The sequence below is a fragment of the Dermacentor silvarum genome, chromosome 4, assembly GCF_013339745.2.
Source record: "Dermacentor silvarum isolate Dsil-2018 chromosome 4, BIME_Dsil_1.4, whole genome shotgun sequence".
Taxonomy (NCBI): domain Eukaryota; kingdom Metazoa; phylum Arthropoda; class Arachnida; order Ixodida; family Ixodidae; genus Dermacentor; species Dermacentor silvarum.
In genome coordinates this window covers 19,340,811-19,362,860 of record NC_051157.2, presented here as the reverse complement: position 1 = coordinate 19,362,860, position 22,050 = coordinate 19,340,811, and the positions used below count along the sequence as shown (strand labels likewise).

The 22,050-nt window shown below is 45.3% G+C and overlaps 2 protein-coding genes across 8 annotated transcripts in view; one reads left to right on the top strand and one right to left on the bottom strand.

Moving 5' to 3' along the window:
* LOC119449576 (PHD finger protein 21A) overlaps positions 1 to 8,552 on the bottom strand; it is a 36,828-nt gene extending 28,276 nt beyond the window's left edge. For all 3 annotated transcript variants that reach the window (XR_007466338.1, XM_049665314.1, XM_049665315.1), the window contains exons 1-5: positions 8,131 to 8,552; positions 7,667 to 7,699; positions 7,373 to 7,438; positions 5,949 to 6,047; positions 671 to 913 (exon numbers count right to left, since the gene is read on the bottom strand). Coding sequence is in view for 2 of the 3 variants with exons in the window: in XM_049665314.1 (XP_049521271.1) it covers positions 671 to 913; positions 5,949 to 6,047; positions 7,373 to 7,438; positions 7,667 to 7,699; positions 8,131 to 8,193 (504 nt within the window). In the remaining variant the exon portion in view is untranslated. The remainder of the gene's footprint in view (positions 1 to 670; positions 914 to 5,948; positions 6,048 to 7,372; positions 7,439 to 7,666; positions 7,700 to 8,130) is intronic.
* Positions 8,553 to 8,702: 150 nt separating this feature from the next.
* LOC119449577 (nuclear pore complex protein Nup50) lies at positions 8,703 to 22,050 on the top strand. 5 transcript variants are annotated; one of them, XM_037712781.2, is made up of 8 exons: positions 8,703 to 8,847; positions 9,740 to 9,896; positions 11,037 to 11,186; positions 11,452 to 11,659; positions 11,830 to 12,024; positions 16,212 to 16,290; positions 20,258 to 20,373; positions 21,690 to 22,050. In XM_037712781.2, the coding sequence occupies exons 2-8, from the start codon at positions 9,744 to 9,746 to the stop codon at positions 21,911 to 21,913; spliced, it is 1,125 nt and encodes a 374-aa protein (XP_037568709.1). In that variant the 5' UTR covers positions 8,703 to 8,847; positions 9,740 to 9,743; the 3' UTR covers positions 21,914 to 22,050. The 5 variants fall into 5 exon arrangements, with proteins under 5 accessions (XP_037568709.1, XP_037568707.1, XP_037568708.1 ...); XM_037712779.2 differs by having other exon boundaries at positions 8,703 to 8,854; XM_037712780.2 differs by having other exon boundaries at positions 8,713 to 8,850.

Below are 22,050 nucleotides of genomic sequence, written 5' to 3'. Positions count from 1 at the left end.
CACATTTTATTTTGTAAAACATTTGCATTCTTCAATTTGTTTCCTATAAGCTCTGCTGTCCACACTAACATTCGTTGTACCATAAGAAATTACGATAGTTTAGATGTACTTCTTCATTTTTTTTTTTTTTGTCGCGTTGCCATCATAAATTTAGAGCACAGTAAATGCTAAATATGAACTTCCTTATAAGCAATAATTCATTAAAAGTTGAGAAGCTGTAAAGCAGTGGTGGTAATACAGCAAGTGAACTCCCAACAGCACGAGAGTTTGAAATACAGTCGAACCACCTTATTATAGATATACTAAGTCGCATCCAATATGAAAATACCTCCGCTATATCCAATATTTGTTTTAAGACTATATTTGTTACATGCCAATGTCGGTGTGAGACATTTTAGATTTACTTCGCTATATCTGATTATGTTCGTGCTCATTATATCCAGGTTTCACTGTACAGTCGGCCACAAAAGGATATGGGACATGAAATTTATGAAAAAAGGTGGAATTCCCGCAAATCCAATAGACAAGCATTTTTGCATTTCACCCTTATCAGAATGCAGCCACAGCGGCCAGCGCAACATCGTGTACAGCAGCGCAATGGAAACAGCCATTGAGTCACCACAGTGGGTGGTGAAACGTTTCAACAGTGCCTGCTGGATAGACCCTTTACCTGATGCTGGGATTGCTGATGCTGCTGCTGAGGCTGCTGGGCCTGCAATAATGGCTGCTGTGGAGTCAGGCGCTGGCCACAGGGCGGGTACTGGGGCACACGTATTGACGGGGCCAGCAGAGTGGGCGGGCCGTGAGGTGGTCCACTGCAGCTTGGAACCACCACCACCTGTGGCAGCAGCACACCCCCTGGTCCCCCCTTGAGCGCTGCCTGCAGCTTCACGGGAACGCCTGTGCCGCCCAGCTGCAAAGCAGCAGCACAGTTTTCAACATGTGCGACACTAGCCGGCACAGGACCTCTGGACAAGACAACCAACTTGAAAACGTTTATGCTGACCAGCTGATTTATGGGATTTTGATGTCCTAAATGAACACAGGGGCTACCATACATGCCGCAGTGGGGCTCCTAGTTAAATTAAACCACCTGAGGTGCTTTAATATGCACCCAAACTACGCTAAACAAGCATTCTTGCATTGCACTTCCATTACAATGCAGCCTGTGCAGCTGGGAATTGAACCCGCAATTTTATGTTCAGAAGCAGAACACCATAGGCACTTACTGCCGTATTCAGAAATGCATCTTAAGTTGAAGCCCAAGGTTGACTTGATTTAAGTGACGCCTGGCGCGAATGTTCCCAGGACGCTCATTGAGTTTCCTCCGGCATGTTCACGACAGGCGTCACGTAAATCAAGTCAAGCACGGACTTCAACTTAAGATGCATTTATGAATATGGGGCTTAGCCACATAACGGTATCTTTAGGATAAGCTGGCATATTGGTCAATGCCAATGCCACTTTGCTTGGTTTCACAATACCATGATGAATATCTATGAAATAACAAATAAAAGTAATGGTAAATGGCTAGGAATCTAACACGCAAACTTGTGCTTCAGCAACAAAATGGTGGCCACCGAGCCACCATTGTGGTTAATTGTGACATTCCAGAGCTACTATACCTGGGCCATCAGGAACCCCATGGTGACAGGCACCAGATTAATTTTGACTGCTTGTGGTTCTTCAACAGGGATTAAAATATTGACATACAGTCATTTCAAAATTCATTAGCATAAACAGCAGCCATTCTCTGCCTCGTTGTGAGCTCGGTTTTCTCTCAGTAGAACTAGGGTGTGGCCGTAAAATTCACATTTGAGCTCAGAAAGAAACGTTAACTCTACCAGAGATGCCTTTCCGCTTTGGTCACTACCAGAGGTACTATCAGTGATACTGAGGGAAAGCGCTTGCCTCACACAACCACTGCTAAACAATCAAGAAACCATTTAATGTACAGATGTAGCAAACGAAAGAGCGTAATATGAGCAAGAAGCTGTTGAGCAATGAAATGCAGAACAAAAGGAGGCTGAGTGGTTGTATTACAAAGCAAACGCCGAATTGTAGCTTGAAAAGATGGCAAGAAGGCAATGCTTCACAGCACAACGGCAACTATCGTGAGACTTGCTGTCCTTTCTAAGGGAGTTCCTCAAGACACCCATTCAGCACCAAATGGAGTGCAAATGATCAACTGTGGCTCACTTCTTAAGTGCAGCAAGCGGATGGTATGCCAACACATGAACTTCAGCCATGGAATGCCACCAAGAAGCATGCTGAGGACTTTTTTTTGGGGGGGGGTTGCAACACTTATCACAAGGTGGCAGCAAAACATGACTTCATCCTCAGCAGAAGAATTGCACTAAACGCCATATACATAAGCGGGTCTCAGCTGAAAGCCCCTCCTGAACTTCAGCTTGTAGCACAGTGGTGCTCCTCAACTGAAGCAGACAGCGCTTTTGGATCATGCTCCTCAGCTCAATTCCTGTGACCAGGAGGTGCACTGACAAACATGTATCCACTCTTCAAGCACATGCTAGGTACAACTGATTATGAGATTTCAGCTCAGGAATCACCAAGAGGCATCATGGAAGCGTGGTTATGACTTCAGTTGAGGGGTTGCATCAGGGGCGTAGCCAGAAATTTTTTTCGGGGGGGGTTCATCGGCCCGACCGGGGGGGAGGGGGGGGCAAGCGTCTGCTTTCCACTACGTGACGTGATCGATAATAAGTATCGGTAGTTTAAGCACACTCTATGCATGTATATCAAAGACATGGGACCCCCCCCCCCCTCGCGTGTGTGTGTGTGGCACTGTGTGCTTGTGAAGAAATTAAGTAAAAAGTAATGTAAGCTCAGTAAAATACTGTAAGTACGACAGGTACAGTGGGCGTTTGGAGCAACCGTCTCTCATCGCGCCACTGAATGGACCAGTCTTCGAAAACGCATCATTGAGACGACCCGCCCGATCGGAGAAGACATCATTAATTGTTAATCTCCGTTAAGCGTAGATGGCGTCGTCCTCGTCGGGGCGAAGTGCGTTTCACAGGTCAAGGACGGCTATACATGTGAAAATGCACGTGTTACCAGGCTATACCTACTCCCATAGCAATAGCTTGTTCGCTGCGTCTTTGCGCTAGAAAACTTAAATACGCGCAAAAACGAGTAATGTTTTTTTTTTTTTTTTTTTACGAAGCTTTCGTCGCCTTGCATTTCCTGCGGCAAGTGCATGGGCCGCTGTGTCTTCCGCTGTGTGCGAGCGTGCAGCCGTAATTTGCCTTTACGTCAACATATTCAGAATTGTACAGAATATTTCACCGCACTGCATAGTTATGGCATGTGTACGCATTTTAAGTAGTGCGTGCGAGTCATTTCTGCTTCACTTAGGCCGGTGCAAACAGGAAGTGGCCTTGTACCTCACAGAATCTCGACTGATTGGTGTACTAGTGATGCAGGAATGAACTCCGGTCTTGTTCAGTGCATAGTGCACATAATCAATTTCTCAGGACGCGTGAACTCCGACGAGAACTGTCAGCGCCTGCAACAAGAGTTTACTTACGCTGTACTGCGCACAGCAGTAATCCATGCTTGTCGGCTGTCTGTTTCGTGCATTCTGTTGCGAGTCGGTGGAATTTCACTGCTGGCATCAACCTTTTCGTGTGTACATTGCTGGTTTGGGATTCCACAACACAACAGCAGCTACCAGCCTTTCGTAATTGCTGGTTTGGGATTCAGCAACACAACAGTAACTACCAGCCTTCCGTAGGGGCGCAATCGCAAACGAGAGACGTTTTGCGCTGCAGACTATGGCTACGTTCACATTTGGGAAGCGGCAAGCGGGTGGACAGGCCAAAGCGGCCGGAAAATTTTTTCCGCGCATGTCCAAGTTCAAATTTGTTTTGCTATACCACCGCGGCCGCGCTGCCGCTTTCGTCCACATCCATCTAGTCTGCGTACGTTTGTCGGCGTGGTGGCGCTCATTATCGCATTATTTCGAGCGGTATGTTCATTCACTGACCCACCCGTCATCAAAAGTGATCATCTTGCGCAATTTCGCGTGTCATCTGCGACCTTCGGTAAGTTCCTCGTTGGCGTTCTGTAATTCTCCTCACACGGGCGCGGTAGCGCTGTGTCACAGGTTGCTGCCTATAGGCGTGATTATATTTCTTTAATAGCTTTTATTTAGAAGTTGTAATAACCTTTCATCATTTCGTATTATTTTCGGCGCCTCTAGGGCACGAAAGCGGCAACGGGAACACCAAAGCTAAAACCCGGGCTGGCCCTTGTGTTGAGGCTCGCCGAAGCCTGCGCGTCCTACGTGAGACCTACGCTCCCAATCTATCGTCGCGACAAGAAAAGCACCCCGCGACTTCTGCAACATACCGTGCACGTGCGAGGAGAATTATGGAGCGCCAACAAGGAATCTGCCTAACTATTGTCTTCCATGGAAGTGGAAGAAGAAATGGCTTTTATACTTCTACCTACTTGTTTTCTAGAAATGGACAATGAATAAACGGAAGACAAGAAAACCTCGGAAACGGCAGTGGTGGGTTCGCCTGGCTTTGCAAAAGTGTAAGAAGTTGGGTCACGCCAAGGCTTCGTTGCCGCATCTCCTGTCGCGCGACGTTGAATACTATCGCGAGTATTGCTGACAGTACTTTTGAGTGCCACTCTTGTCGTAGAGCAAGGGGTGGTTCTTGATCGCGTCGATCAGCATTACAGCCTACACTTTTGGTGCCATGTTCAATGTTACGACCGGAAGTTTACATGCTAGTGTAGCTTCCGGTCGAGCAGAACGACTTTCCGCCGCGTTTCCGCTTCGCCATGGCGAAAAAATCGGTTCGAGACCAATTTGGCTCGCCGCCTGTTTTTCTGCCTGTTTTGCCGCCTAGGCGGGCGGATTTTTGCAAGATTTTGCCGCTTCCGAGAGCTTCGAGACCAAGTTCCTACGCGAACGCGGCCTAACCGGCACCTGAAGGGAAGCGGCGGAAATGTATACCGGAAATTTCGACCACCTGGGGACTTTAACGTGCACCTAAATCTAAGTAAACGGGCCTCGAGCATTTTCGCCTTCATCTAAAATGCGGCTGCCGCATTTGTTGCTTCATTTGTTGCGCATTTGTTGTTTCAGAATGCGGCCGCCACATTCGCGCCCAAAACCTCACAGAGTGTCAAGGCCTTGACAAACACCGTGACAGTTTTTTTCCATATGCAGACATGATTGGCTGTAAATTACCAACCCAAACGGAACCGCCCAGGAATGAAAGTGTGAAAGTAGCACCGGTTTCTTGAAATATGGCAGCGCGAAGCGACGAGAGAAAAGGGTGGGTTAGTGGGGGGGGGGGGCAAAAAATTCCGGGGGGGTTTGAACCCCCCCAACCCCCCCCTTGGCTACGCCACTGGGTTGCATTGTCTTTCAGTTCTTGCAACTGAGGCGGAGCGTTCAGTTGAGGCATGTTTTAGAATACAAGGCAAGTTTCCATAGTGCACATTTAGGGCCATCATGAAACTTTATAAGAAAAAACTGGAGAGTCCTTAACCCTGAATAGACTACAGTTATGACAGAAGCCATAGAGAAGGACGGTACACAAAAGAATTGGGGAGATTTTTTTGTGCGATAACCTCGATATGATTATGCAGCATGCCATTGTGGGAGACTCCGACTTCAATTTGACTGCCTGGGGTTCTTTAACATGCACTTAAATATAAGTACACGAGCGTTTTTGCATTTTGCTCCAATAAAAATGTGGCCACCGCAGTCAGGCTGAAACCCACGACCAGGGCTCAGGAGCGCAACACCATAGCCACCAAGCTACCGCGGCAGTACCAAACATATCACAAGAAATTCCGAAGCACATCATCACATGAAATTACATTGTACAATGGTGCGGAAAGCATGCAATGTGCGACACTCATACGAGCATATCAATAAAAAATAAAAAATTTATTCAACTTACCACGCCCCTAGGTAGGAGTTGCGCATTGTGAGAAAGCTTCAGAACTGCTGAACTTTGCTTCCGCTCAAGCTCTGACCTTAGTTGTTGTACCACCTGTTTCTGTAAAAACAAAAATTAAGAATAATGTTAAACAGACTGTCTTCTTGGCACTTAAGCAGATTGATTTTTCTCAAAACCTGCAAGCTAAACCTGTAACACAAACATAAACTCCAAGATTTAGCTGAACACAGGTGTGACTTTGACTATCAATGTCATAAGTGCAAGGTAAACAAGGTAAGTTTTATAGATACTAAATCATGCTGCATGTTGACAATAAACAAGTCAGAGATGACAGGATGCAAAGAGCACGCCGCATGAACAAATTTTACTATTCATTTACTTATATATACTAAATTTATATTGTATGCTGTTCCAACTACAACTGCCACAAAAGTGCTTTTATTGGAAGCAAACATTAAAAATACAGGGCATAATCTCAATAAGACATGAAATAAGACCTTTATATTGTGACAATGCAATATCACCATCCCCAAAGCATAATTTCTGAGAGTACCATTCAGCATTAGAACATATTGCTGTTTGCTGTGTACAAAAATGCTAAGAAAAATACACCACCGATTCCCCTTTAGCCCCATGTATAGAGGTGAAGCATGTCCATCGGTAAATTCAGACAAAAAATTATTGTCCTCATGATCGCTCATAAAAGATAACAGAATTCTAAAGAGAAGTTTCGAGCTAAGATCACCGCATATTGCACGCTTAATCATCCTGCAATTTAGCATTAACTTTCGTGTGCAAGCAAGAGCAGAATCGGCGCTATTTAGGCTGTAAAAAAATACGTTTTAAATACCATTGTTTGATTATGCTATATAAAATACGGTCTTCACAGGAGCGAAGAGTGAAATAACAGCTGGGGGTTTTAAGCAATAATGGCCGCGAGTAAAACGGTAGACTGACATAACGCTTCTCAACCAAATTTGCACGCCACTGAAAACGAGCTTTTTAAAAAACACGGGAAGCATTTTTCTTTCTTTTTTTTTTTTCTACCTTCACGAACGTTTAAAGTGCAAACGCACACTGGGCGACTGCACGTATAGAAAAAATCGGCGCTTGTGAATGCGAAAGCAAAGTTTACAAGCACACGCAAGCAAGAAAGGAAGCCGCGGTGCTGGCACTAGTGATGTCACACGCCTGCAAATTTGTTTTTATGTGCGCTTGTTGACAACCATCTAAACCCATTTGGCCAACGCAACACATGCGAAGCCAATACACGGTAGCGCCGCCGTTCCCATAACATGCTAAGCGCGACCGAAACACCCGAAGTTCACGGGCCGACCTCAACCACTGAGCTGACAAGCGCCGCGCAGGCTACACACATCATGCCAAGGTCACAACAGTCGATAAATCTGGAGCTGATTACTTACTTGCTTGTCGCTCAGCGTCATGATTTCTGCTTGCAAATCGTGGAGCTGTCTCTGAAGAGACGAATTCTGCAAGTAAAACATATTCTGAGCGCCCGCAAGCAACTTTGCGGTTTCGTTAAAAAAACAAAACAAAATAACGGGGGCACACTTCGGGGATCCCGCAGCGAGTTTTGCGTCGCGTACCCAGCGCCTTTGCATCTCCCGAGAAGCGCTTTTCAGAGGCTCTGAGCAGCACACATGCGCGCATTAAGAGCCGAAGAGTGCCACCAAAAAATATAAAGCCAAAGCGCCTACCTGAGGATCAATGCGCATTTTTGACAGCACGATCTGAAAATGGAAGGCAGAAGTGTTGTATGAGCGACAAGAAACCGCTAGGCGCCCGTTAACTGGGCGAAACAAATACGCGCACCGCGCATTTTGTGCAAAAAGCCTTAAAGCCCACTGCGCAGTGCCTATTCTAAAACTTGGCATTTGTGTACACGTCCCGATACATGGCTGCCGCGCAAGTCCACAGCAGTACGGCTGGTGGATAAAAACTACGACAACAAAGTTGAACCGACCGATAGCAAGGGGGAACTCACTGGCTCAGCTCGAGTAATGTTCTCAAACAACGCTACTGCCATACAAATAAGCACTAGGCAGCCCAGGGCCAAGATCGAGCTACTATGTAAACATGCACAGGTCGACACTGCCTGTTTTTTTCAAGACGAGATTTATCAACTTGGGATAAACTCGAGACATATCGTCCGGCCGTATACCTGATGGTTCTGGATGGCACTTTTAAGTTGACTCTGAAGGCTTTGCAGCTCCATCGCGTTCATTTGAAAGGCATCCAGCTTGGCTTGAGTATCCCTCGACCCCGCGGAGAATAACAGGTCTTGTATAACAGATTACACAAATTACATCAAGTCGGAAAGTACTGCTGAGCTTTCGTCGTCCTACCTAGGGTAGAGACGCTGCACGAATAAATGAGCTGAAACTGCAGCTGACTGATCAAAACTCAATTCACTCAATTAATACCCCAAAATACGGTGCTAGATAATCACTAACGCAACGATATATGTTCTTAGCCAACTTTTTTTGTTGTCTTAGAAAGAGAAATTAGAAATCTTTGATGGGTGCGGAGGGACTACTTTTCAAGTGTAGGCGTAGTGATCAGGCGGAGACTTGCTCCCGAAATCTGTGCCCGGATGTGAAAATATTTAGCGAAACTTGGACAAACGCTGTTATATTTGCTTAATACTGGCGTCAATAAATTTTTGTACGCAAGTAATACACCTTCTCGACGCAGCAAGATCGGTGTACCGATGCAAAACACACTTTTCAGCTGTTTTCACTTTTTATTACGGCGACACTTCTCGCGCTGCGCAAAGTGCGAAAAAGGGCAGCTGCAACCGCGCATCGAACGCGCAGGAGGCGCAGGCAGGCGCAGGTCACTCAGCAAGTAGTGCGCCGGGGAGAACTTCGAAAGACAGGTGGTTTGTAGGTTTTCATCATAATATTTGCGCATTGCAGCACCATTTATTGAATGCGCGCGTCTTGCATACAGCTTTCGTTCGTCCTTCGGACGAAGAGGCCGGCGTTGAGTGCGGCTACATTGTATATGACTGCGACAAGTTGCTAACGGACGCTTGCATTCTTCGAGACCCCATCCTGGGCATGTGCTCACGGTTCTCACGATGTATTGATTTGCGCGGAAATTGCATCCCAAAATATGCAATTTATACGTCATTTGCACAATTTCGCTCGACTGTTCTCGGCGCATATTGCGGTCAAAGTGACAGTGATTCGCGCGACTATACGTCGTGATGTTGTGTCTGCGGCCAGCTAGTTTGAATGACAAATGTGCAATGTGTTGGGGTTCGCGTGACTACCTTCCTAGGTCTCTTGTGCTAAGTAAATATTTTAAATATAGTGCAACACTGGAAGGCTCTTATAATCGCTTCTTTACAACTGCATCGAAGCTGTAACGTCTTGTACGACGATGTTTTCCAGTGAAGCTACCTGCATCCGTTTTCTCCCGCGTGCTGCGAGGCGTAACGCATATCGGCGTCAAAGTTTGCAGGAGAGGACTATGCGAAGGAATGTATAGATTCCAGCGGACACACGACTCACAGTAGTAGTCATTGTCTGGTTGCCATCGAGAACGGCTTTGATAGAGCTGCTTGTAGATACATCGCTGTGTTGTCTGTGGTATTGAAACGGTGGATTTGTTCTGCGTGTGGCAAATTAACTATTTTGTTGCCTACGTAAAATAAAAGCCGAAAGACGTGCCGGCATGTGCGGTTTTTGCGTGAGGAATAATTGGACAGTTGTTGGTACTTGCGGATTGCTGACGATTTTCTGTGACGCCTTCCCTATGGACAGAAACATGGCAAAGAGACAGGCTGCTAAAGAACTGAACGCTGACAACTGGGAAGAAGACGATGAACCCGAAGTGCAAGGCCAGTTCAAGAAAGCTGACAAAGAGGAAATTGGACGCCGGGTAATCAAGACTGCCAGGCGTAGCCTCAGCAACACGTCAGTAAGTGTTCTCGCCCGCAACTACAATCAGAATTGCACTTGTCTAGAGTAGTCGAGTGGATGGCTGCGGAGTGCGCCAGAGCCCGTAGCTGCTAGGTTCCACTTGTGTTTCTCCTATAGCGCATGGACCTAGCATGCGGCACAATCATGCACGGTCTCATTGCGTCATCAGTCTGGGCTTTTTTTTTTTTTTTTGGCGAAAGACGGAGTCCTAATCGGCTAAATGACCACTCGAACATGTGTGATTCAGACTGTGCTCTCCTTTTTCACTTTCGCCACTGCTAGGTTGTTTCAGCTTGTGTGTGTGTGTGTGTGTGTGTGTGTGTGTGTGTGTGTGTGTGTGTGTGTGTGTGTGTGTGTGTGTGTGTGTGTTGATTCGAAATAGGTGGGCAAATTGCCCGAGATAATCCTGATGCATTATCAGGTATTGCAGGATTTATACATGTTGTATTGGGCATTGGAGCATTAGTACACCCTTGCACGTCAGCGCGTTCGGCGAATGAAGTGACTTTCTTCGTAATTAAAAAAGCATAAACTGAAATTCACGAATACACTGAAAAGTTCACAAAGTTTTGACTACAGTGCTTAATTTCAAGTTGCGTTCACAGGCAGAGAAAAAAATCGGCTTTATTGTGCAACCCCTGGTTTGTATACTTTTGCTCACGGGTGCACATTACCAATATTGCAGCCATGCTGCCGAATGAATTAGCTTTGTTACATTACAAGAACTGATTATTCAAAAGGGGGGGGGGGGGGTGAAGAATAATGTTGAGTGGTCCGTAGTGCTCTGAATGCAAAACGGTTAAAGCACCAAGCGTTGTTTGAGTGCTTCAAAAGGGGAAGGGGATAGCATGAATTTCTTTAATGGAACTGACAGTTGGCCACAATGTGTTGAGGCATTGATGGAAATGAAATTAGCATGATTTATATGGATAGAATCCAGCACGCTGTCAGGCACGTGCCCTATGCCCTCCGCCCACCCTCCTAAATTTCTTTGTACCAGGGATACCTGGCATAAAATGGCATGCAACACCACCTATCTGCTCTGTCCCTCTCCTGCAGCCAAGTGCCCCCCCCCCTTGGAACAAATTATAAAAGTCATTTACATGCCCTACCACAGCCTCTGTCTCTCTGTACGCAGGCCTCAGCTAGCCCCTTTGGTGGCTTCGGTTTTGCCACAGCAGATGCCAAAAAGCCACCAGATGCCACACTACCAAATGGCTCCACATCAACAGTACCACCTGACAAGAAGCCACAAAATGAAGATCCAGTTTTTCTAGGCAAGCTAAAGGTGATTGATCGTTCTTTTACTTTTTATTATTTTTGTTAACATATGATATGGCCTGTTGTTGGCACCTAGAATATTTGTCAGCACACCTTCACTTGTCTGTGGCAGCATTGCCTTTTTGGCTGCGTGTATCAAGACTTTGTGCTTTTGAAAGTTCATGATACATTACACCAAGAGTTTTTGCCACCCTTTCGGTATAAGACTAATCTTGACAGCATTGTGTGACTTCATGCTAAGCAGCTAAAGCTATTTCATTTTGTCTCTCTAGCGATTAAACGAGTGCCTGCTGAACTGGGTAAAGCAGCACGTGGAGTCCAATCCATTCTCGGATTTCCGTCCTGTCTTCCGGGACTACGAGCATCATCTAGCCGAAATCCGAAAGTTATCCACATCTGGACCTGAACCACCAACGTTGCCCACATTCAATTTTGCATCATCAGTCGCCACCAATTTCAACTTTGGCCAAGCACCTAAAGGTATCGTTTAGTTAACTTTTTTTTGCCATATTTCTGCGCTTGAAAAGGGTATTGCATGGGGCCCACGGCCCACATAATTAAGTTTTCATTAGCTGTGGCTGCAGTTTGCTTTTCTACTTTCTGATGAGAAGCACATTCAGCAAGGCTTTGTGCATTTCTTTGCCTTCCAGGTGACCCAAAGTCTAATACTCCTGCCTCAGAGTCTTCCAAGCCCGAAACCAGCTCGTCGGGTACCACCGCGACCCACTCCTTTGTATTTGGGCAGCAGGCTACACCTACGTCTTCACATGCCCCAACACCAACTTTCACATTTGGGTTATCAGCGGTTGCCCCAGCGGCAACTTCAACTCGGAAGGACACAAATGGTGAGTGCAGGCATTGAAAGATTTGTTCCAAGTGTAGCACTGTTGACATGGCATTTCTAATGCCACATGTGTGCTCATTTGTTTTTCAGCTCGTCCAGCATTTAGCAACTTTCATCCGCCCGCTTACAGTTTTGGTGTTCCAAAATGTTCAAATTCACGAAATTGTTTTATACGTTTAGGCAACAGTCACTGTGGTCCTCAGCCTCTTGTCAAGGTCAAAACATTTTCATTTGGATCCGGTAGTGAGTTCAGTCTGAGAAGACCAGTAACATTGCCAGCAGTCGCTATGTAACATTACCAGCAGGCACTATAGCACTGACGTGGACGTACAATAATGGTGACAGCAGGTGATGGCATTTCCATGGATTCAGGCAATATTTTCTACACTTGACTATGCTAACTCCACTGCACATCTTGGCCACACAAGGCCACAGCAAAAAACACTTAATACTTACGCAGGCCTGGTTTTTTCAGCTGGTACTTTATTCGCACTTACCCTTCAAGCTCCCACAGCGTTTTTGGTGGTGGTGCATTTGAATATGGACTTTGATTTAAACAGCCAGAACACAGAACAGACTCTGGTGGTACTAAGCATAACATCCAGGTTATTGTGTGCGCTTTCCTGCCAATTCAGCACTTGTGAATAATCACTACTGCTACACACGCATGTGGGTTCTGGAATCTGTGCTTAAAACTGTTGAAGAAAAGTTGCAGTGACAGTTTGACTTCTGCTCAGCAAACAACTTTGTGGTGCAGTAGTGGCATCACTTGTTTGTCGAACTGTTTTAACTGGAATGTAAAGTACACAATGTTGGATTGATAAAATGGTGAGTGAAATATGTGGGGATTGAGGGAGACGCCGGCGCCATTGTGCGGGCTTCACCTGTTCTGCCGTTCCTCACCATACCCGCCCGCTTCCAACCGGTTCCAGCGGTGGTTTGCAGTGAGGGCGGGGCGCTGACGTCACTACGCGGCCGCATCGGCTGCTAGTGACTGAGCGTGGCTCTCTTATCTATGGGACCAGCGTAGGGTACGTACATGTTTTCCTCTCGTCCGCCTACACCTTTGTAACGAGGACTTGAGCTCGCGCACAGTGCCTTTGCCCGTGCGGGGAGCACGTACTTTGTGCTAATCCTTTCCTGACGCTAAGCCGACGAGCGGTGCCTAGTGCTCGCGTGAGGTTGTACCATGCCGAGCCGCACTTGCCGAAAGCCCAAGCCGAAGGATATTGCCTGAGCTCTCGTGAGTTGACCCATTGGTTATCGCCAGAGCAAGTAGCATAGCCGCCGGGCTCGGCATGGTACAACCTCGCGCGAGCACTAGGCACCGCTCGTCGGCTTAGCGCCAGGAAAGGATTAGCACAAAGTACGTGCTCCCCGCACGGGCAAAGGCACTGTGCGCGAGCTCAAGTCCTCGTTACAAAGGTGTCGGCGGACGAGAGGAAAACATGTACGTACCCTGCGCTGGTCCCGGAGATGAGAGAGCCACGCTCAGTGACTAGGAGGCGATGCGGCTGCGTAGTGACGTCAGCGCCCGGCTCTCACCGCAAACCACCGCGTGTGGAGCGCCACCGCTGGGACCAGTTGGAAGCGGGCGGGTATGGCAAGGGACGACAGAACAGGTGAAGCCGGCGCCTCCCTCAATCCCCACAAATATTAGTCGACTGTCCCGTGCACTTTTTCTTCATTGTCTGAGACCAACTGGGCCGTATGGCCGCTGGCTGGGGCTGGATACCATATGTGGGGTTTTTCTGGGAAACTTTATTATGAGCACACCAACACAAAAGGTTACGGACCACGGTATCTTGTAAAACCTTCAATGCCCGAGCAGCCTGTAGCAGTAGCCAGTAAAAGTGTATACGACAATGTTGTTAGCATGTTCTAGTAGAGCCTGAAATGCAAATACCAGGCTACGTTGTGAGGCTGCAGAGATATTCAATTTTCCTCAGATTTCATGGTCCATAATATTTTGTGGTTGACTGTACACTTGGCCTTTACAAGTTGCCCAACTGGAGCTTGCAGGGATAGTGGCTTAGAAGAATATGTTTAATTTCATTACAGTTTCACTGACTATTGAGGCTCTGTGGAAAGAAGTAGCCTGCCATCTGTGTCTTGGGCCAAATGCAACGAAATTTCAGTTTGGATTGGTAGCAAATAAGTTGTATACACGCTACTGAAGCAATATAGGTATAGCTACAGGGCTGGTAATTGTCTAATTTTCTTATTAGAAGCCTTTAAGGAGCATAAGGAGACAACACGTGCACCTGGTGGTTAGCGGATATGATGCAAGTCCCAGCACATTGCTGCCGAAATTTTCACTGCACCATGGGCAGTTTCAGGTGGTCCCTAATCTTGAAGGTCATTGGTTATACCCAGGAGCCACGCATTCTCAGTTATGCGTCACTTCTACCAAGCAATGCTGGCTCTCTTTTTTCCCTTCTACTTTCGATATCAAAAATGTCTACTTTTATTAGCCTTTTATGACGTATCTACTCATATTTCAATTTCATGGAAAATTTTGCATGGCAGCCGCTTCATATCTGCAATAGCTGATAAAAGGATTTTCATGTGGCCCCAAATTTCGTTCTAGTTGGTATTCAAGCTGTTGTAGAAACCAAATTTACTTGCATATAAAATTCATATCCTGGTACAAACTTTCTCTCCACGTGCCATCAGTAGTTTAGTGAAGCACTTCACTCTCTCACCAACTGACGCAGCAAGTGAAACTTGTCTAATATTGCGAATGAGTGGTGTCACTCCTGAAACTTTTAAACAATGTAGGAAAGTGAGCTTTGTCAAAAGTGATCGTGGCACCCTGTGAGTTGCAGCAGGGGACCTGACCCAGAGGTGCATTGTAAGATGCTGATGGAGGTATTTTTCTTGCAATTCAATTATATATATGGAAGCTCGAAACACAATCACGCCATCGCTGCTGCCATGCTGTCCTGGTGACAATGGTGAAAGCATGGCTCGCGCGTGGGGGGATTAGATTGTCTTCAGAGGCACAAAAGGCATGCATGCAGTGCATGCGCCTGCAAAAACGATGAAGCCAAGTGGACGCATCCTTATGCTTTGCTCAATCAGCTTTGCAGCGGAGCCAGGGTAGCGTTCTGCTTACCTGCTGGCATGAATGTCTTGCGCTCAAACACTAGCGTGCCTGCTGTGCAGCTGCATGCATTCCACACTATGGTGCCTACAGTGGTCTAGGCAGAATGGACAGAACACTTCAAGCTACAAAAGCTGACGGTCTTCCTTCTGTCTCATCTCGTACACCATTTAGATGCGATGCCTGCAACGCCAGTGGCAGCACTCCTCATCACACCAGTGTTGAGACACCTGAACAGGGCGCAGTATAATGAATTTGCATTTAGTGGAACACCGCAGGGCTTCCATTCTACCTTTACGAAACAAAATTTGGAGGGGACTCGGGCCCCAGAGCCCCCCATATTTGGCGCCTATGGACTCTGCATTACCCGCGCTTTTGCATTTCTGTCGTTCCATTATTGCCTGCTGCTGCTGCTTCTTTTGCTGGCTCGTGAAACTTGCAAACTGTAAGTAGCAGAGAATCCCCTGTGTAAGGTCGTGGGATGCCAGAACGGTCCATGCCACTTGACAAAGAGCAGCTGCCGTAGCGAATCGAACGCTCTGTTTGGCTCGGTTTCTCCATGGCTGCGTGTTTGCGTTTTGAACAAAAAACCGTCGCGCCACCTGCCTGGCACTGTTTTACTCACCGAAGACAGTAAAGGGTGGTGATGGCTTATGCAATGTCACCACTCCCGGCTCGAGGGTGGCAGATTTGACTTGCACTAGAGGTATGCAGACCCTTCATACGCAATTTTCTCTTAAACCAAGTACTTTCCTGACATGAAACAAGTGCTGAGAGGTTTCTAAAATGGTATTTTAACAGTCGACAGGGACTTAATATTTGCGTTTAGCGAACCTTTAAAATACTGCTTGGCATATACAATAGGACACCACATACACAGCATAGAATGTTTCTGTGACATTGAACCCCTAAAACTTGACTTCACTGGTTCTGTCAAACGAATCTTAGGTTTTCTTATCATGCCAAGCAAATAAGAATATCTCATTTGCATTTACTTAAGCCATGCAACTGCTGTCAGGTTTGGTCATCATGACATCAGATGTCTAGTGCTGTTAAGTTTATGCCTGTTTCCATGTATCCAGGTTCTGACGAGGAGGAGTATGTGCCTCCAAAGGAGGAGTTTGCCCCAGTTGAAGAGAAGGATGCCGTGTACACCAAACGGTACGTTGGGATGTTTGTGCCGCTTTATATGTCTTGCACATGTGTTGGAAGAACCAGTCAGTGACTTTATAGGCTCGTGGTAGCCTAAAGCAGCATACCTGCCCATTCTCTGCATTTTTTTTTTTATGAATGAAAATGTTTTAAAAGTGATTTTGATAGGGCAGCACAATATAGCAAAAAATGCATGCAAAAAAAAACAAAAAAAGGTTGGACCTGCACTGCCCTCTTATGGTGGTACAAGATGTTGTATACCAGAGGGGTACTTGCTTCCAGCAGTTTATTCAGACAAGCTCTCGAAGCAGGTGAAATCGGTGGCACACAAGTCACTAGTGATGCAAAATTTCAGGAAATTGTCAAGGCGTGAAAAAAGAACAGCTTTTTTTACCAGAAATTTAGGGAGCACTGGGAAAATGCCCTAACCTTTCTTAGCATGCGGAAGCAAAAGTTAGAGCAGACAAGGGTGCATGCAAAGACATGTTTCTAAAAGTTAATGCAACATCTGGACATTTTATATTAAATAACCCACACTTTATATTAAATGACCCATTGTGCCACTACCACGCCAAGAAATGCAAGCTCGATAATGCTGCACAGCAATGTGCCAACCTCTCAGTGTAAGTGTGCACTTTGCACTAAGTTAAAGAGTACTGATGAGAATTTCTTTTAAAAAGAGAGCAAACGGGGATAGCCAATATTCTAGTTGACATTAAGAGAAAAACAATTGTCGCTGGGCAGGCCACGTAATGCGTAGGGTAGATAACCGGTGGACCATTGGAGAAGAATGGATGCCTGGAAGGGAAGCTCAGTTGAGGACGGCAAAAAACTAGGTGGGGTGATAAAATTTGAAAATTTGCAGGTGCATGTTGGAATCAGTTAGCGCAAGACAGGGGTAATCGGAGATCACAGGGAGAAGCTGTTGACTGCGTAATTACTGTACAAAACGTCAGCTAGTCTAGTGTGCCGCAAATACTTATTTGCGGCACACTTTATGTGTTATGTGTCCCATTCAGAATGCGCACAAAGTGCAGTGCTTCTTACGCTTTCGCATTATGGGGAAGTGGCAGTTACATGGTATCACAACTAAATGTTGCACCAGTCAACCTGGTGTTGTGGTTAAAAGGGAATAGTATTGAAATAATTTTCTTTTTTTCTTCCATCAACATTAATAAATTTTCCCAGTTTTATCGAACTTTTTGTGCTGATTTAAAGTATGTAATTCGTCTTGGTCTATAGAGGTCTATTACTTCCTAAGATAATTAGCATTTCATTTCCATTGTTTCAGGCCACAAAGAAAAATAAGTGGCACAATAAAAAATTATTTGTAAAGCATGATTAGATAGCATGAGGAGTAAGGATCAAGTATAGCAAGCAGTTTCTTTATGACCATTAATAGGTATTTTACAGGCCATTGAATAAAAGCCCGCATAATGTGGCAACCATGTGCCGGATTATGTAGCAAAATAATATATTTCTGAAATTAAAATTAAGAAATCTGATTGCTGTACTTCACAGAGTACATATTAGGCTTCTTTCTGCAAAAACAACTTTAGCTCCTATACAACTACTATAGGTGTTAAAATATCAAGGCCTTAATATTGCATGGAGGCAATATTGTGTTTGCAATCAAAACTTGTGTTTTGAGAAAGCTACAAAAAAGTTCACTGACGATTACGATACTTCCTAATGCAAAATTTGGGTGCAGCTCTATACTGCGTGTTTTCATTGCGCGACATATTGGCTGGCGTGGACAATCTGTCTCGTGCGGCACTTTGCAAACGGAGTGAAGTGTGGCACGACTGCCTCGCTAATCAGGAGATCGTTAGAGGCAGCGCGTGGGTGACACGCACAATTCACAGCAGCTGCCGCAGACAGACCTACGCTCATGCAGCGCTTTGTTTCCATATATGGTATCCGGGGACGCGCGCTACTGTGGCGCCATCTCATAGTGATCATCGCCGCAGAACACATCTTGCTTGGCACTACACTTTTCTTCCCACGCTATCTCAGTCTTTCATCCTCCGCGTTTGCTCCTTCATCCTTCACTTTGCTCGTTCGCTCGGTTACGCCAAGGGATGCCGACGCTCAACGCAGGAATGGCCGTCTAGGAGCTGTGCTCTAAAATGAACAGAGCAAGATTAAAACTTAACATTCTTAATAACCACCAGGAATTTTGTCAAACTGCCTGCCTTGCCAGTGTCTTTTGAACACTGTCGGCCAAAGGGTGCTTCCGAGCACATCAATTTGCTCTACATTTGTCCTTCTCAGCTATTCGTTTGTTGCTCACTGAGCTGGGGTTCAGGTTAAGTTCATTCAGGATTGCTGCTGATGTCCGCCTGTTGCCTGCATTGAACTGCATCACTGCCTCTGCCACAGCAGCTTCCACAGTGAACAGTGATATGGCGTTACTTTGGTGAAAGTGACCAGATTATGGAATGTAAACTCTTGTTGTTTTTAGTTTTACCTCTCTGGCACCGCTTAAAGAATTTTCTTTCTGAGAGGCGCTCATAGATGGGAAACAACACTGCGGACATAAGGTGGCAAGTTATACCTGGGTTTCTGAGTAGGCTCACCTCGGGCTGCTGCTGCATTTCTGCCGGCACCAAGAATCTGGGCCTGTTAGGCACAGACTCTGATTAGCAGCTTCATTATTGGAAGTAATGTGATGATATGTTGCCATCACAGCCTTTTGAGTTGCCTCTACATTTCCTTTTTAAGATTTCAGCGTCCAACCCTAGTAACAGCTTAACTTTGTTATGAGGTCCTCTGTGAGCCTTCCCTTGCCACCAAGGTTCTCGGTCCCTTTGTGTTTTGAAATCAGGTTGCACAGGGCTGTGCCCGTTCGCTTTTGTATGTGATCAACGCAATCTTCTTTTTCTGCCTTTATGTAACCGTAGACATCAGCCATTTAATTTCTTTATTTACGTCCCTTTTGTTCATGCATGTGACAAAAAATTAGAAGCTGAGGCCTATGCAGAGGGCCTTGCAGCCAGTACTTCGGTGGATGAACTGAGCAAGTGCACTGATGCTAATGTGTTGTATCTGCCCAGTCGTTCTCTCTAACTTATACTTTGGAGATCTGTAGCCACATTTTATTACAAGTTATGTATCGTTCTATTCGTGTTCAAATAGAAATTGCACTTGTAATTCCTGCATCGTCACATCTCTGCATGGCGTTGTGCCTTTGCTAGATTGCTTGTCAAAAACGTTGTTCTGGGTATTGGATCAACTACAGTATTGAGAAGCAGGATGTGCAGCCAAGCAAAAATAAAATAGTTTTAGGGTTGAAACAAAAACCTATAAATGTAAGGCAAATTTTGGGAAAGTACAAGGATATGTTTATGGGCAAGGAAAATGCTTTATTTTTCAGAAAGTCTATATTTGCGGTCAGCCCAGTGACTTCCCTCTTGCTTTTTGATCCAATACAGAATTCAAAGAAGTCACAATATTCTTGAAAACAATGAAGCCACTTTGCACCGCAAGCACTAGTGTACTTGCTGTATCCTTCGCTCCCTGATCCCACTACCCCTGTCTAGCTCACTGTAGTGATACAATGTTCAGCCATGGCTGTAGGCCGTCTTAGTCTTTCATGCTTACTTAGGCTTGTGCGGCATGACATTTGTTGTAGCTTGGCAAGATCATAATAACTGACCTATCTGATCAATTGTTTCCAACTACTAGTAGTTTTTCATATCTAGAAAAGGCCACCCTTTCTTTTTTCCTTCTTTCTTTCTAGAAGCTCTAAAAATTTTCATACGTGTATGCTTGGGTGGCCAGATTTCGATAAAGGTGAAATCCAAGAAACATGCGTGAACTGTACTTTTGGTGAGCGTTAAAAAATTTCCTGGGTAGTCAAAATTAATGCAGAGCTGTCCACCATGATATCCCTCGTAACCAACTGTGCGGTATCCGGATATGTGTCTGCTTTTCTTTTTCTTCCTGTCATAGCTAGTGTGGTGTTTATGTGCAGGTGCAAGCTGTTCCAGAAGAAAGACAACAGCTATGCAGAGAAGGGTGTGGGCATCCTCTACATCAAGCCACAGAAGGACAAGTACCAGCTGCTAATTAGGGCTGATACCAGGCTCGGTGAGTTTGCCAGTGACATTGTCTCTGTTTCCAGACACTATCGTTGTGTACGTGCATGTGTGTAATATTCTTTGTATAAGGAAAATATGTTTTTCTATAGTATAATTATTAAACTTGTCCATATTTGAAGTTTACTGTAATACAGAAATACATATCTAAAATTCAATTTATTACTAGAGATAAAAACAAATAGAGGGTGTGCGCAGATAAGTGAGACGACGAGAAAACGAAAAAAAACCTAAGTATCTAAAACACGAGAAAAGGGTTATCATAATGACCAGGTGATGTGAGAAAAAAAAGACAGTGCAATGGGGTGTGCAAATATTCAAAAAAATTGTAGTACGTGTGGAGTATTATACATTTTAAAGTGATATTTGATTTGAAAACCAATGATATAAAGTTGTTCGCATATATTGGTGGCTGTGTGGTAGTAGACACGATTTTTGCATTTGATTTTATCGTGCCTGCAAATGTATGATAGATTTGTCGCTTGGCTATGGCAGAATTCTGTGCATAATGTAGGCTCTGCTACCAAACGACAAAGCATTGCAGACAAACCAACCTCTTGAGAGCAAGGGAACAACTTAACGGACAGGAATGGGGGTGATTGCATAAATAGATTGAACTGCATCATGAGTGCTCTTCCAGAAAGTATAGGTCTAGTGGGTAAATCCACTACAGCGATGCTCAGCCACGTGGCTTCCTCGCTATGCAAATGTGCCAGCTGCATGCCCATCTGGCCCTTTAATGCAGGGCCAAATAAACAAGCTTTACTGTAAGGGCTCTATAGTCTATTCTTGTTGTTGGCAACCAAATTTCAGTTTTCCGACGTGTTAAAATAAAGGAACTTGCCAGTAGGTGCTACCATCTGCCTATCACTACATATTGTATGTTCAGAAATGAGTATTTATGTTCCATTCCTACTCAAGAATTTTGGCATTTGCACACTCTGCAATACAATACAGAGCAAAAATGAAATGTACTGAGCATAAGCATAGATTGAAAAAAAGAAGGAAAATAAACCAATAGGCTCCATGAAGTTAAACTGTTAGCACCAAGAAAAATGCATGTTTAGTTGTTGGCGAAATCTGTCACATTTAGACTGATTGCTATTAGTTATGTAAAATTCTGAGAAAGCTGAGATGAGGGCGCACATGGTTTTACACTGCAACGGACCAGGCTCTTTCTTGAATAGCTTTAAGCTAGTATACACTTATGAATGGGGTGGCATTTTGGCTACGTGGTAATTTTCTCCACAGTGCTAGTGGTCATTCAGAATGGCAGCCACATTTTTGAATGTCCGTTCTTGTGTGCAGGTAACATACTGCTAAACATCATGCTGGCCCCGTCGTTACCAGTGTCTCGTTTGGGCAAGAATAATGTGGGATTGGTGTGCATTCCAAACCCACCTGCGAATGGCAAGGACAAAGACGAGCCCGCAAGCCCTACAACTATGCTGCTTCGCGTGCGTACGGCAGAAGACGCCGATGACTTGAAAGATGCCTTGGAGCGCTACAAGAGCGAGAAGAAGGACAGCTGAGTTTGGACACAGCCATTTAAAATCCTAGCTTGTCAATGAAAAAAAAAAAATTCATCCCAGGTTGTTCGCCTGGTTTGTTACCTCAAGCCAAGCAGAAGCATGAACTTTGTTGGCTATTAAAGAGAAAGTCCACAAGA

What these genes read in the sequence shown, in the direction of transcription:
- LOC119449577 (XM_037712776.2), top strand. Translation starts at nt 9,732, where the DNA reads ATGGACAGAAACATGGCAAAGAGACAGGCTGCTAAAGAACTGAACGCT. An exon ending in TTTTTCTAGGCAAGCTAAAG is followed by an intron (nt 11,187 to 11,451) that starts GTGATTGATCGT and finishes TTGTCTCTCTAG; the next exon opens with CGATTAAACGAGTGCCTGCT. An exon ending in TAGGGCTGATACCAGGCTCG is followed by an intron (nt 20,374 to 21,689) that starts GTGAGTTTGCCA and finishes TCTTGTGTGCAG; the next exon opens with GTAACATACTGCTAAACATC.